The sequence below is a fragment of the Oreochromis aureus genome, linkage group 12, assembly GCF_013358895.1.
Source record: "Oreochromis aureus strain Israel breed Guangdong linkage group 12, ZZ_aureus, whole genome shotgun sequence".
Classification (NCBI taxonomy): Eukaryota; Metazoa; Chordata; class Actinopteri; order Cichliformes; family Cichlidae; genus Oreochromis; species Oreochromis aureus.
Window position 1 is genome coordinate 2,173,930 of NC_052953.1, and position 15,381 is coordinate 2,189,310.

The 15,381-nt window shown below is 40.4% G+C and overlaps 1 protein-coding gene across 4 annotated transcripts; it reads left to right on the top strand.

Annotated features, from left to right (window-relative positions):
* Positions 1-2,800: 2,800 nt before the first annotated feature.
* On the top strand, positions 2,801-12,762 carry LOC116335398 (GTPase IMAP family member 8-like). Of its 4 annotated transcripts, none has more exons than XM_039620507.1 (6): positions 2,801-2,851; positions 7,467-7,602; positions 8,495-8,543; positions 9,362-9,415; positions 9,820-10,977; positions 11,102-12,762. In XM_039620507.1, the coding sequence occupies exons 3-6, from the start codon at positions 8,525-8,527 to the stop codon at positions 12,427-12,429; spliced, it is 2,559 nt and encodes an 852-aa protein (XP_039476441.1). In that variant the 5' UTR covers positions 2,801-2,851; positions 7,467-7,602; positions 8,495-8,524; the 3' UTR covers positions 12,430-12,762. The 4 variants fall into 4 exon arrangements, with proteins under 4 accessions (XP_039476441.1, XP_039476444.1, XP_039476443.1 ...); XM_039620510.1 differs by having other exon boundaries at positions 2,812-2,851; positions 7,483-7,602; XM_039620509.1 differs by having other exon boundaries at positions 2,828-2,851; positions 7,252-7,602.
* The last annotated feature ends 2,619 nt before the right edge of the window (positions 12,763-15,381 follow it).

Below are 15,381 nucleotides of genomic sequence, written 5' to 3' on the forward strand. Positions count from 1 at the left end.
GCTAGCTAACCAGGAGAGGTCTGCAAAGATGTGGACGCCAAGGAATTTGAAGGACTCCACTCACTCTACACATTCTCCATTGATGTGCAGGGGGGCAGGGGCAGCTCTCTTCTGCCTGAAGTCCAGGATGAGCTCCTTGGACTTGGTGATGTTAAGTGCCAGGTTTTTTGATGCATGCTCAATCATTCAGGGAAGTAAATCTCCAAAAGTTGATTCTGTTCATCTGGACGTAGCGTTTTGTGGGAGAAACGTTTCGTCACTCATCCAAGTGACTTCTTCAGTCTCAGCTGACTGCAGGTTTCCCCAAACCTTATAAACAGTACATTTGCATAATGACTGAAACCAGCCCACTGAGGGAACAATGGGCTGTGAGGTCAGTTCCTTAATCTTAATTATACAAATTCTCATGACCATTGATCAATAACCACTGCTCAAAGACCACTGATCAATGGCCATGAGTACCATTCACAGAGAGTTGGGGAATGGCTGCAAATCCCCAATGCAAAGCCCCCAGCATCTAACATCACCATGGAGGAGAGGAAGGCACTCACATCACTTAGTGATGACAACAATATTATCATCCTTCCGGCAGACAAGGGTAGGTGCACAGTATTGCTAATCCAGAAAGACTATCATGAGAAAATTTTGTCACTACTCAGTGATGAAAATACTTATGAGCCCCTGAAATGAGACCCAGGAAGTGGTTACAGGAAGAGGGTGATAGACTGTCTGAAGCAGTTAGAACAAGACAAGGCTATTGACCGGACCTCATACCACAGGCTGTACCCAGGGGAGTCTACACCAAGTCTGTATGGTTTACCGAAAATAAATAACACCACATCCAAATTCAGCAGGGAGGATATGAAAAGTGGCAGGTTAGCCTTCTTAGACTGTGAGATTTCCATCAGTAATGGGGGACATCTAAAAGCTGACGTGTACCGTAAACCTACACATGCGGATCAGTATCTAAGGTTTGACTCTCATCATCCACTGGAGCACAAACTGGGTGTCATCAGGACGCTACAACACAGAGCGAACACCATCCCCACTGACACAGCGGCCAGGGAGGCAGAAGAACAGCACATCAAGAAGGCCCTGAGTAAATGTGGTTATCCCAGCTGGACTTCTATCAAAGCTGGAAAGGCACCTAAAGAAAGCTCCAGCCGATCCAGGAGAGAAGGACAACCGCTGCCCAAGCGAAAACCTGTAGTGATCCCATATGTGTCAGGAGTATCGGAGCAGTTGAGACGCATTTTTCTAAACACCGGGTCTCTGTGGCTTTTAAACCCCAAAAACACGCGCTGCGCCAAAAACTGGTCCACACCCAAGGATCGGGTCCCCGACACAAACAGAGTAACATAGTGTATGCTGTTAAGTGCAGGAGGATTGCCAGGATTTATACATCGGGGAAACCAAACAACCTCTAGCGAAGCGGATGGCACAACACAGAAGAGCAACCTCGTCAGGCCAGGACTCTGCAGTCTATTTACACCTACAGGCCAGTGGACACTCTTTCAGCAATGAGGATGTACACATCCTGGACAGGGAGGAACGCTGGTTTGAGCGCGGAGTCAAGGAGGCCATTTACGTGAAAAGGGAAAGACCATCTCTGAATCGAGGAGGGGGCCTAAGGGTACATCTGTCACCATCTTACAATGCTGTGATTGCAGCCATTCCCCAACTCTCTGTGAATGGGACTCATGGCCATTGATCAGTGTTCTTTGATCAGTGGGTTTTGGTCAGTGGTTGTTGATCAATGGTCATGGGAATTTGCATAATTATGATTAAGGAACTGACCTCACAGCCCATTGTTCCTTCAGTGGGCTGGTTTCAGTCATTATGCAAATGTACTGTTTATAAGGTTTGGGGAAACCTGCAGTCAGCTGAGACTGAAGAAGTCACTTGGATGAGTGACGAAACGTTTCTCCCACAAAACGCTACGTCCAGATGAACAGAATCAACTTTTGGATATGGACTTCTTTAGGTTTCTTGAAGATGTTTCACTTCTAATTTGAGAGTTTTCTTCAGTTCTAAAACCAAATGATTCTAAAACCCAGGTCCCAGTAGGAGTTGTCCCTTAAGAAGGTCATAGACCCACAATAGATCATGTGCCTCATCACATGAGCCAAGGTGTGAAGAAAGGTGCGGGTCATTATCAGCAGAGGTTTTAGTTGAAATCCTTGTGAGACCTTCCCTCACCCCATCATATGACCTATTGAGGTCATTTGACACAGGATGTGAGTGGGAGTTTAGACATAGGGAAGGATCTCAAAACTGGATCGCAGGCGGCAGACAGTTGGTGTCTTTAGCCACCCCCTCTGTTCAAGGATGGTCGTTCACAGTGCACATAGATGGAGTTTTAGAGGATGCCATTGTTCACATTTTCAACCAAGAAGAGGATTGGTGTTAAAGAGGAGGCCATGTAATATGTCCACTCTGAATCACCACTGGCTGATTCTTTGAAATAAACACCTTATTAATTAATTAGCAAAAGACTACACTTCTCAGAAGTTGGACAACATTCTTTATTTTTCTATTTTTGGCAAAATTTCATTTAGCTAGTGTGTCCCTCATATTTCAGCTCTTGTGTTGATTTAAGGGTCAGAGGCTAAACTGTTCCTCATGTTTTCATAATAAAAAAGGTCATCTAAGGTTTACACCTTACACATACCTGTGGGAAGTAATGGTGTCCATGTTGTGGGGTTATTTTGTCCAATCGGGTTCTTTACTTTCTCCTGACACACCTTCTTACTTTTATATGCATGAACTCTGTTCTCAGTGAGTCAGTGATCTCTGTGAAGTCTGAACGTTCCTTTCTGAGGGTGGAGGTAAAATGGCGTGGTAATGTCAGGTGAGCAGACTCAACCAAAAATGCATAGAAAGAAAAATGACTGTTTCAGACTGACAGGACAGTCATGATCCTTTCTTTACTGTTAAGTTACTGATGTTTTTGTGTGCTTATATAATTCTAATTCTGTGTTTGTACTATCAGTAGTGTTTCAAATATTTTCATAATATATAACAACAATTTTTGCTTAATTGTAAGGACAAAACCACAAAGTTTAACTTAAAAGAAACAGGTTTGTAGGCTTACAGGAGAACGTTTTATTATGATTCTTGTGCTACATATTAGTACTTTTAAACTATGATTATGTTATATTATTCTGAAAGCTCCAACTTCTCAATCCTCTAGTACAGGGGGTCAAACTCCAGTCCTCGAGGGCCGCTGTCCAGAAACTTTTACGTGTCCCTGCTGCAACACACCTGAATAACATTAGTAGCTCATTAGACTGTATAGAACTTGACTGCATGCTGAGTTGGCAATTCAGCCATTTGATTCATGTTACAGCAGCTCATGAGTGAAAGAACATGGTGCAATAAAAGTACATTTAGAAGTACATTTTTCCAAACAATGACATTTATTTAAATTTACTTGAGTAGGTAGAGTTAGGGGTTACATTCTCAGCGTGCAGTCAAGTTCTACAGAGTCTTGCTAATGACCTACTAATGTTATTCAGGTGTGTTGCAGCAGGGACACGTAAAAGTTTCTGGACAGCGGTCCTCGAGGACTGGAGTCTGACAGCCCTGCTCTAGCGTATCAACAAAAACTTAAAACAACTTATCTCATGCTTCATATAATAATACACATCTCAAACTGAGCAAAATGAATCAGTTTTACATGATCAATAAAACATTTCACTGTTCGAAAGTCTAAAGTTTTTATAAAGATGTATTGTTATCAGGACCAAGTGATACAAATTACATGTAACCACAGTTTCTTTTACTTGTAGCTGCTGATGCTTTGATGCACCCACAGAGTATGATTAAATCTCAGTGTTAAAATGACAAATGAAGTTCTATGTGGCCTCTACCACAGCACCTTTGAATTAAGCACCAAACCTTGTATCATACTTAAATTATTAAAGCATTTTAAAATCTAGATAGTGTGGATCTCTGGTTATATTATAAGTAAATAATTGACAATGACTGACAGTTTTTATATGATACATCAGTATCACAATAAAAACAGTGAACTGCAGGTTAAAGGTTGGCTTTATGGAATAATGACTCGCTGCTTGGACAACTGGAACTGACTTCTACACTTTTCTTTGTTTAACTTTTTTGAGTGTTGGTGTCTTTGCAAGGCCAGCAATGACATTATTGATATTGACAGAATTGTTGTTTCCCATCTACAGCTCAACATGAACTGATAAACACTGAATGGTTTAACTGTATCTCACCTTTAATATGGATGTCAAATAATATCAGGGAATCTTTAAGAAAAAGACACAAAGTAACATCAAAGTTTAGAATATAAACTAGATGTTTTAAAAAAGAGTATTAATAGCATAAAAATAGCATTAATATCAGGGAAATAAAATGCTCTAATTACAGGAGAAAAGAAATATTCTAATATATTACAAGATCATTTTTTAGTTTTGTCAAACTCATTTTAACTTTGAGCCCACATAGATGCTAATTTGAGATCAAGGGGCCCAGAATACTGAAACCATAAGGACATGGGAAATCCAGTGTCTCCAGATTTTACTTTTGTGTTAGTGTAAAGAAATTTAACTATGCTTTTGCAAACCAGATATCAAACCGCATATGTTTAGAAAAATATGCAACTCACTCTGCTGCCATTACACACACTTTATAGATCTCAGTAGATCTACGGTTCTACAAAATGTTCACAGTTTACAGTACTTCTAAAATTCAAAAGTTTATTTCTTTATGAACTTAATAACTTGTCAAAATAATTTAAACTCCTGTAGGATACGTACTCTTGTACACACTAATGTACTCCTGTCATCATGCCATTAACCTGGCACCATTTTTTATTAGTATTAGGAGCAGTGTTGGGACTAACGCGTTATTAAGTAACGCGTTACAGTAACTACGTTATTATTGTGGTAACGAGCACGGTAACTAGTTATTATGCCAAAACCAGGAACGCGTTACTCGTTACTGGGATTTAGATAGGCTCGTTACTCGTTGCCGTGTGGTGGATATCGCGGAGCTTCCACAGATTCAATAACATTAGCAAGTGGTGGAGGCCAGCAGGTGGATGAAGGAAAGGGAGGCAAGAGGAGAGACCCAAGCGGCCGCCGGTCCGCGTGTCAGGTGAACTGAACTTCAGGTAAGAAGTTATGACCTGCAGTCTATCTGAGTCAGATATAAACCAAGTTTAGGTGGAGTTTATTTTTGGTATGCTGACTTTTTCGTACTACGTGTTAGCTAGCATGACGGAGTTTCTATACAGCTGTGTGGGTGCTATGTTACTGATGTTGAACTTTATTTTGTTCATACGGTTAATTATTAGAGTTGCCAAACAGAATCGTCTTGTATTCAGAGAAAATATTACGCGTTTCGTATTGAGGTGAAAAGGAACACAGTTTGTCCCGGACTTCAGCTACAATGAAAAAGACACAAAGCTGAAGCTGCACAGCTGCCTCTTCTTCTCTCATTCTCTCCTCTCCTGTTTCTACTTCAATCACGAAACTGATCAATGATCAGCTGATCGGCTTTTCTCTCTTGTTTATTTATCGCCCACTTTGCGCCAGAAAGAGGAAACCAGCGGATGTCGCGTTAAACAACAGCAGCACGTTTAAGCTTGATCAGCTGTTGTTAGAATTTATTTAATATTAATTGCTAGTATCAGCTGATGTTTGCTGGAGCCACAGCTGTAAAGCTGCTGGTCATGATATCGGTTTGGTTATCTGGTGAGAGGAAACATGCAGATGAAACCAGGAGATGTCCTTACTGAATCATCAGAGCTGAACAGCTGATGGAGAAACAGGTTTACCTTTTAGGTGACATGAATGAGTTGAAGGGAAGTTATGAACTGTTTCTGAGAGACAAATAACACCAGGATCCTTTTCACGTAGCTGACAGCTGGTAACTGTGCAGGGGTGGATCTAGCAAAGTGTTGCCAGGGGCCAGGTAGGGCATTAACAGGGAAAGGGGGCACAAGGAAATACTTTTCTTTATTATTCTCATTTAAAATGTCTCGCTTTTAAAAAATAATTATCTGAGTCTTACAACAAACAATTGATAGATTGATACATATATACCATCAGAACAGTGTACATCACTGTCACAACAGTGTTTATTTTCATTCAAAGGCTTTATGATTTTTCCTATAATGGTGGGCCGGTCTCTAGTCAAAATGCCCAGGACGATTTTTTTGTCCCAGTCCAGCTCTGTATGCAGCTCATCTGCAGTCTGGTGTTACCTACATCTTCCTATTCAGAAGGCAGAATTTCCAAGTTCTGAGTACAATCAAAAGCACCACGACTGCAGTTTTTGTGTTGGATGTAAAAAGCAGGCTAGAATCATGGCGGTCAACGACGGTCCAGGCGTGGGATTTCTCTCGTGGAAATGTGCACATTATTTTTTCCTTTCTGTTGGTAGGTGGCACAGTGCACTTGTGGCAAGTAAGCAAGATAGAAGACTGGCAGTCTGGCTGGGTATCCAGTTACGGAAGCAACACATTAACAAGAGAATTCTGAGTAAAACCAAAGTTACTTTCCCTAATAACTAGTTACTCTGAAAGTAACGAGTAACTTGAAGTAACTGAGTTACTTTTTTAGAGAAGTAACTAGTAATGTAACTAAGTTACTAATTTAAAGTAACTTACCCAACACTGATTAGGAGTCAAATCCTGTGCAGTTTCAGAATGTCATTTAGGTGTTTCTGTGTGAGCCGGGAGTTCATTTTTGTTTTGCTCGTTCACAAAGGAAATTAGTTCCAAAAAACATTTGCAACACGGTCCGTCAGTTTGTGGTAGCATGGTAATAGATACTCATAAAATGTGTCCAAACCAACAGATGTTTATCCTTCAAATCTGAATCACACTGCAAATTAATTACCTCAAGCTAGACGCTGTGGGCAGATCAGAAGCACTGACTGTGAATGGTGAATGAAAAACTTCTGTTTCTGTTTTGAGTTCATCAAACACCTGAAAGTGTTGCTGAAACCGCCACACCAATCATGCCTCATTAACATCAGTTTCAGAGGTGCATTCATTTCTTAGACAGGTTAAATGAGCAGAGTCATCACTTGACAGCTGCGTCTGCCACTAACTTGGTTTCAACTGGAAAGCACATGTTTTAATACCACCTAACAACTTTGTCGCTGCCTTGCAAAATTTTGTTGGTCCCATAACAACAGGATCCTGCAGCCATTCTGCTTCCTGTAATTCGGTGGTTATCACTTTTGTTCGATGAACTGTCTTGTGTCCTCTCGTAGGTCAGTGAAACACAGCAGGACGGCTTAACCATGTGACTTTAGCTTGGTACAGCAGACCACACACGATGCCTTTGTAATGAAGAAGGCTGTCAAACTGACAGTGATTCAGAACTCTGGTGTGGACGATATTAGCAGTTGGGACAATGACTCTCATGACATGATCCATTTTAAGGACTTGCAGCACAGTATCCAAAAAGGTGTCCCTCCATTTACAGCCTGTCTTTGGTCCAGCAATTGCAGGTGCTCCATCAGTAGCCAGGCTGACAGCATGGGCCCAGTCCACCCCGACCTTCTCCAGTTAAGAGAGTTAAAAATGTCATCGGCACCAAATTGATGAATTCCTCTGTGACGGTCAGTGTCTCGTCAACACCACGAATTAATATGGCAACTTGAACATCATCTGTAATATCTGTGCGCTCATCAATCTCATGAAAATGCAAAAAATGACTTTGTGCTTAATTGATCCAAATCTCCAGCAAGATCCAAAATCACATCTGCCACAAATTTTCTTGTCAGGCTGATATTTGCAAAAGCCTGTGGTTTGTGGGAGCACCCAAGTTCTACAGCCTTCAGCAAACATGTCTTCAGCTTTCACTGCTGCTTCACCAATCTCTCATCTATGAGTAAAGAGTGATTGTTGTTTCCTCAAACCTACCAACAGCTCGTTTATCTTCTCTGTTCTTAGTTGTTCTTGTATGATTAGTCTCATAATGCTGCTTAATATTATATTATTTGAGCACTGAAACGTTCTGTGAACACAGCAAACACACAGCTGTCCCATTTATTTCTGAGATAAATCACTTTTTTATGAAGATATTTTTAAAAGGTTTCCATGAACATCACCATACATTTGACCTTCACACCAGCATGTGTTTCTGTAGCTTCAATGAGCTTGATACTCTTAATAGGATAGTGAGACACCCAGTGGACAGATCAGGAATAACATTGAATTTTATTTTATTTTTCCAAGTTTTTGATATTAAAAAAAAAATCTGTTATTATTTAAAGACATCATGCAAACCTGATTATACGTTGTTAGCCAGGACAACCACAGTCAAAATGAGATTCATATACATGCGTATGTGCAATTTATATATAAATGCCTATAGATATTATAACATATTATGTGACCTAAATGTGTGCTTGTGCCTGTAATTTCAAGCAATGAGTGGAAGTAATTTCAAATAGTGAGCAGCTTTGAGGTATTTCAAGGAAACGAGACTTCTTTATGTTCTGCCTGTAGTGTCTCTGATGGTTCCAGCTGAGTGACACTATGGCAACCGCAGCATCTGGTGAGCAAATTCTATTACTCTGAATCCCATGCTGTCTCTTCACACTGTTGATGTAATTAGTATGGAGAATATTTGTGTGGCCTATACATTTTTGCTAAATAAGTAATTTTACAATTTTATTTTTTATTTTTTGAAATAACTACACTTGTAGAGAAAAATGGAAGATGCATCACTTTCTGTATTTCTATTTTTCTATTTTATATATTATTTTATTTTTTTAATTTTGTCATTTTATTATTTAATTTAATTGTGTTTATTTTTTTCTTTTATTTATTATGGATGGATGGATAGGTAGAGGTTGAAGTGTGATTTACCCAGCTCACTGAAACTCTGTGTCTTTGGGGACAAAGGTGTCCTACTGTAGCTGAATAAGTCTGTAATGGGAGTACTGATGGCTTGTTTAGAGGCTTGTATCAGACAGATTCTCAGGTTTTGGGAAGAATCTTAACCTCTGACAGTGACAATGTGAACTGAACAGATGATGTTGCCTGTGAGGAGATTTGAAGAAGGCTAAACTGTGATTAGATGGAGCAACAGAACAGTTTCTGTGACTTCATATCCAACGACAAAGTAAAAACCATAACTTGATATGAACTGGATAGTGTGTACTGCATGTTTGATGAATATTATCCAATAGCTTAATTGCCCTGCGTACCTAATTATGTGTCATTGTCAATGAAGGGTTTTTGTTCTGTTTTCATAATTGCACGAAGAAATCAAGAAAAGTAGTAGGCTGTGCGTAAAGACCAGCAATGTTCACATTACATGTAAATATGTCAGTTAATGCTGTTTACATTTCTCCGTCTTTATCTTCTCAGATACTCATCCTCCCCGGGGACGCAGCAGCAGCTTTGATTTCATTCCACCAGAGTGTGAGTCAAACTGAACTGTGTTATTCTGGAGGTTGTGCTTTTTAGTTGATACACTATAAGAAACTAAAATGCCTGAATATAATTTAGTATGTGTTTAGCTGTGTTTCTAAGCCTGAGTTGAAGGTTGTTCTGCTGGGGAACAGCTGTTAGGAGACATTTAAATCTTAAATCTTTTCAATTTAAAAATGTTGTGCAACCACTTTCTCTGAGAAATCCACCACACCATCGTCCATATCCACTTTTCTGGATTGAGGAAATACAATTTTTATATTCAGCTGTATATGAACACAATTTATATCACAAATTAAATAAAATAATCACATTTTAACCAAAGTATGAAAACACAGATGATGTCAGCCTCCCATGCATGTGTTTTACTTTTCTTTCTCTCTGTTCTGTCACAGTGTCTGTGTTCAGGATTGTGTTGTTGGGGAAAAGTGAGGACAAGAAGACCAAACTTGGTAACATCATTACTGGTTGTGAAAGTTTTCAATACCAAAAACAATCCCTAAAAATGCAATGTGTGGCCTCCTGTGGAGAGTGGAGAGGAAAATCATTAAGAGTGGTGAAAACCCCCGACATGTTCGGTCTGTCTGAGGAGAAAATAAGACGAGAAGTGAAGAGCTGTGTGAGTCTCTGTCCTCCTGGACCAAATGTGCTGCTGCTGTTAGTCAAACCTTCTGATTTCACTGAGGAGAACAGAAAAACTCTGAAGTTCATCCTGAGTTTGTTTGGAGAAGATTCCTTTAAACACTTCATTGTCGTCATAACCAACAGGGATGAAAATAGCGAATCTGTAAATGAACTCCTTAGAGAATGTGGAGGAAGACGCTACAACATGTACGAAGGTAACTGTAGATCATTAATGAAGAAGATTCAAAAGATGAGAAATGAATCCAGTGAACCTCCCCGGCATAAACGAGAACCATCTTTAAACCTGGTTCTGTGTGGGAGGAGAGGAGCAGGGAAGACGTCAGCAGCCAAGGCCATTTTAGGTCAGACTGAGCTTCATTCAGTCTCCAACTCATCAGAGTGTGTTAAACATCAGGGAGAGGTGTGTGGACGTTGGGTTTCCCTGGTGGAGCTGCCTGCCTTGTATGGAGAACCTCAGGAGGCAGTGATGGAGGAATCACTCAGGTGTATCTCCCTCTGTGATCCTGAGGGTGTCCATGCCTTCATCCTGGTCCTACCTGCAGGTCACCTCACCGATGAAGACAAAGAAGAGTTGAAGACCTTCCAGAACACATTCAGCTCTCGAGTCAATGACTTCACCATGATTCTGTTCACTGTACTGTCAGATTTTACTGATCCAGCTGTTCTTAGCTTTCTAAAAGAAAACAAGGACATCCAGGAGCTCTGTGAGAACTTTGGGGGACGGTATTTTGTTCTCAACATGAAGGACAAAGACAAGATCCCAGAACTGTTGGAGACTGCAGAAAGGTTGAGACTGCGTAAAGATAAACCAAGCTGCTATACAAAAGAAACTTTTGGACATGCCACAATAGCTCAAGTTATAACTGAGCGGAAGATGACTAAAGCACTAAAAGCTGAACTTAAATCCTGTAAGTACACTTAGACTAAATATCTGTTTATGCCATATATAATGATTCACTCATATTATAATGTTCCCTTTTACTCTTTCTTCTTTAAAACTAGCATTTAAATCCAGCTGTTCTTATTTTGTAGATGAGGATAAACAGAGCAGAGACCCTCTCAGGATTGTGTTAATTGGGAAGACGGGCAGTGGAAAGAGCTCTACAGGAAATGTCATTCTAGGAAGAAAGGCCTTTGAAGCCAAAGCAATCCAGATGTCACTCACCAAACGTTGTCAGAAAGCATATGGTGAAGTGGACGGTCGTCCTGTTGCTGTGGTCGACACTCCTGGACTGTTTGACTCAACTTTGTCTCATGATGAAGTTCATAAGGAGTTGGTGAAATGCATCAGCCTCCTGGCTCCAGGACCACATGTCTTCCTGTTGGTGATGCAGATCGGCCGATTCACACCAGAAGAGAAGGAGACACTCGAACTGATCAAGAAATTCTTTGGAAAAGATTCTGAGAAGTTCACCATCTTTCTCTTCACAGGAGGAGATACACTGGAACATGAGGAGCAGTCCATTGAAGAGTACATTGAAAAGGGGTGTGATGATTATTTTAAGAATCTGATCTCAGACTGTGGAGGAAGATACCATGTGTTCAATAACTATGATAAAGAAAGCCAAACACAAATCAGTGAGCTGATAACAAAGATTGACACCATGGTGAAAGAAAATGGAGGCAGCTGCTTCACCAATGAGATGCTGCAGGAGGCTGAAGCAGCGATACAGAAACAACAGGAGACGATCCTGAAAGAGAACGAAGAAGCGATGAAGAGAGAAATGCAGGAGCTTGAAAGAAAACATGAAGAAGAAATAAAGACAGAAACTGTAAATGACACAGAATTGACAGAAAAACAACTTCGTGAAATGAAGGGGAAGATTAAAAAAGATGATCCACAGAGAAAGAAAGAAAATGAAATGAGAGAAGAAGAGGAGAGGAAAAAGAAAGAGGAGGAAAAACATCAACAAAAGAAATGGGAACAAGAACGGGAAGCTTTAGAGGAACGAATCAGGTCATCAACGAACAGGCCAGCAGCTGATCAGAAACTGAAACAGATTAGAAAAGAGATGGAAGAAAAACGTGAATCCTGGGAGAAGGAAAGAAAGGAGTGGTGGGAAAAACGACACGAAGAAAATGAACAGAGACGTCAAGAGGAGGAAAGGAGACATAAAAAGCTTCAAGAAGAGTATAAACAGGAGAGGAGAAAATATAAAATGAGGAAAAAACTATACAAAAAAGAGAAAAAAGAATTAGAGGTAAAGTACAAGAGAGAGATGGAAGACATTAAGAGGAAATATGAAGAGGAAGCGAGAAGGAAAGCTGAAGAATTCAGTGAATTCATAAAGAAATACAGCGGAGCTGTTCCTTTACAACCAGCAGCTGAAGACTTTCCTAAAACCTGCGCGATCCTGTAACGACCTCTGTAACAGGAAACACACACACTGACACGAGGAGACTAAAACACTGGTGATGATTTATAAATAGTTAAGTTGGCTCATTTTATTCATGTAGATGAGGTTATCATTAATGATTAGGAAACTGTGACGCTTTTTTTTATTTCTTCTGTTTTTCTATATTACAAAATATGTTTTGTTCCTTTACATTCATGAAGCGGATTTAAACTAATTATATGAAAACTTCTTCTTTTTTGTTCTTTCTTTTTTTTCTTTTTCTTTTTTTACAAACCATGAAGTCTAACACTTAATTACAGCCGCAGGCTCGAAAAATGAATTCAATAAATGCACCATTAAATCATTAATTAAACATGTCAATTAATTAAAATGTGAAATAAATAAGTTATTGTGTCAATTATTAATTAATTAAATATAGATTGAATTAATGTGTAATTAATTAAATAAAATTTAAAATAAATAAATAATTCATTCATTTTGTCACTTCTGGGGCTCCATATTTCTTTCCGTCTTGTGAACAGCATCGATGTGGTGACGTTTATTTGTCTGCTGTGTTCGCGGTCGCCTTGTGCATGGGAGCTTGGTGTCATGGTCCCTGTGCCTCCCTGGGCCTACTATGGAACGCCATCCCAGTGTGGCCACAAATGCTTGTTTTTTTGCTCTCTCTCTCTTGTCTGTCTGCCTGGGCGGAGCTCAGATTGGACTCCCGCCCTTGGCCTATGCGCCTGCAGCTGATCACCGGTGATTTGCAATTTGATCTCTGGCTCTTCTTAAGGCAGGGGCTCTGAGCTACTTGTCGCTGGAATATTGAGTAACTCTCGTTAGTATTGCCCGGCTCTATAGCGATTCTGTTGTTCCCGTGCTTGCCTTGGATTAATCCTCGTCTCTGTAAATAGGTTTCTCTGGATCTGCCCTCTTTGTGACCCCTTGACTGAAAGTGAGCTGCTTGTGTGGAGATTGTTTGGACGAGGAGCGGAGTGAGTACGGAGACGTGTGTTTCCCCAACCTGTTGACCCCCAGGACCCTGGTGTTTCCCCCCCTTCACGTGTATATAGCGCACCAGTGTGATTAATAAAGAACTGTTTGAACCGTGCTTTCTCAGTCTGCGCCTGAGTCCGTTCCACCGCCGTGACACTTGGAAAGAAAAGCGTCTGGACTTCTTTAAGTTGCTTGAAGACGTTTCACCTCATCCGAGAAGCTTCTTCAGTTCTAAGGTCAAATGGTGGAGAGTCCCAGATTTAAGCTCTGTGGGAGTGTCCCACCGAGAGGGTCATGGACCCCTGATGATCCCCTACCTAATCACATGAGCCAAGGTGTGAAAGCGGGTGTGGATCACAATCAGCCAGGGTTTCGGGTGAGCTCATTGTGAAACCTGGCCCCACCCTATCATGTGATTTCCTGAGGTCAGATGGCCCAGGATGTGAGTGGGCGTTAAGGCGTCTGGGAAGGATCTCAAAACTGGATTATAGATGGCAGACAGTTGGTGTCGTAAGCCACCGCCTCTGTTCAAAGATGGTCGCTCACAGTGGACATAAATGGCTGACATTCAGCAGTCGCCTCACTGTTCTGACACACACAACAAAACTATCCACTACACTACACACTCCAAACATGCTAAACGTCACAAATTTCTCACATCTCAAACTTTGGTCTCTCTCACTCACTGCCATCACTCCTAAAACTTCCCCCTCTTCCTAAACAACCAAATGTCATGTTGCCATATCATTTTTTGATTGGTTGTCATGGTACATTTTGCCAGCAACAGGAAAGGGCTGTTTTTTCTTTTCTTTTCGGTCACAACCAGAGAGTGCTTGTTATCGCTGTCCTTAGCAATGTGATGATAGTATTCAGGGAAAAAAAAAACCATTGCATATATTTTGAACACAATTTAAAAACTGGTATATACTTTGAAGTCCCCACTTTCAACAAAAATGGAGAGTCAGGGTTGCTATGTCATTTTAAATTGGTCATATGATTGGTTTAACATGACTACTTTTGTTTCTCAGCCAGTCAGCAGTTTAATTTAACCCAATTTAATCACTCACTAACTAAAGGTCTGAGCCTGCTTTTTCTCTGGAGTTTTTTGAGGGGGGCAGGACTCTGGGTACAGAGTTATGCTATCCAATCAGGTTCCATGTTTTTTCCTGACACGCTTCCTTCCTTCTCTATGATCAACTGTGTGATTGTGATCTCAGAAGTACCGTCCTCTCTGCGTGTGGAGGTACAAAGACATGCTTACTATTTCAGGTGAGTAGATTCAACCAAAAATAAATAAATAAAGAAATATATTCTCTGAGTGTTGAGGGACAGATACAGCTGAACTTGTATTGTTAAAGTCTGATTATCCAATTGTGTTATATTATAAACTTCAACAAAAAAAACTGAAAGAACTTGCGGTAGATTCTGAAACATCTCCAAAAAACACTGACAGCTCAACTGTAGTAGAAAAGGTACAAAGAAAATAAACTATAAGTTCAGATTAAAGGTGTGACTACTGCTGGTTCCAGTAAGATGGTCTACTATTTCCAATCTGAAAAGTAATGTTCTGTAGTGTCTGCATGCTCAGATCACAAAAACATATGAAGTATTGTTTTAACAACATACGTTTTCACTTCCAACACTGTTCTTATAGACTTACTCAGAGAAAACTCTGTTCATGCCACCTTAAGAGTCAGATCTTCTAATATGACTAACCCCGTAGGAGTGGCTGTCAGACTTTTTCTTGTCATTAAAATTGGTGGATTTCGGTGAGTTAATGTTTTTCTTCTTTCTTCATCCAGAGCACATTCAGCTCTCGGGTCAATGACTTCACCATGATTCTGTTCACTGTGGACTCAGATCCTAAAGATCCAACTGTTCTTAACTTTGTTAAGGAAGAGAAGGACATGCAGAAGCTCTGTAAGAGCTGTGGAGGAAGATCTGTTGTTCTCAATATCAAGGACAAACAGCAGATCC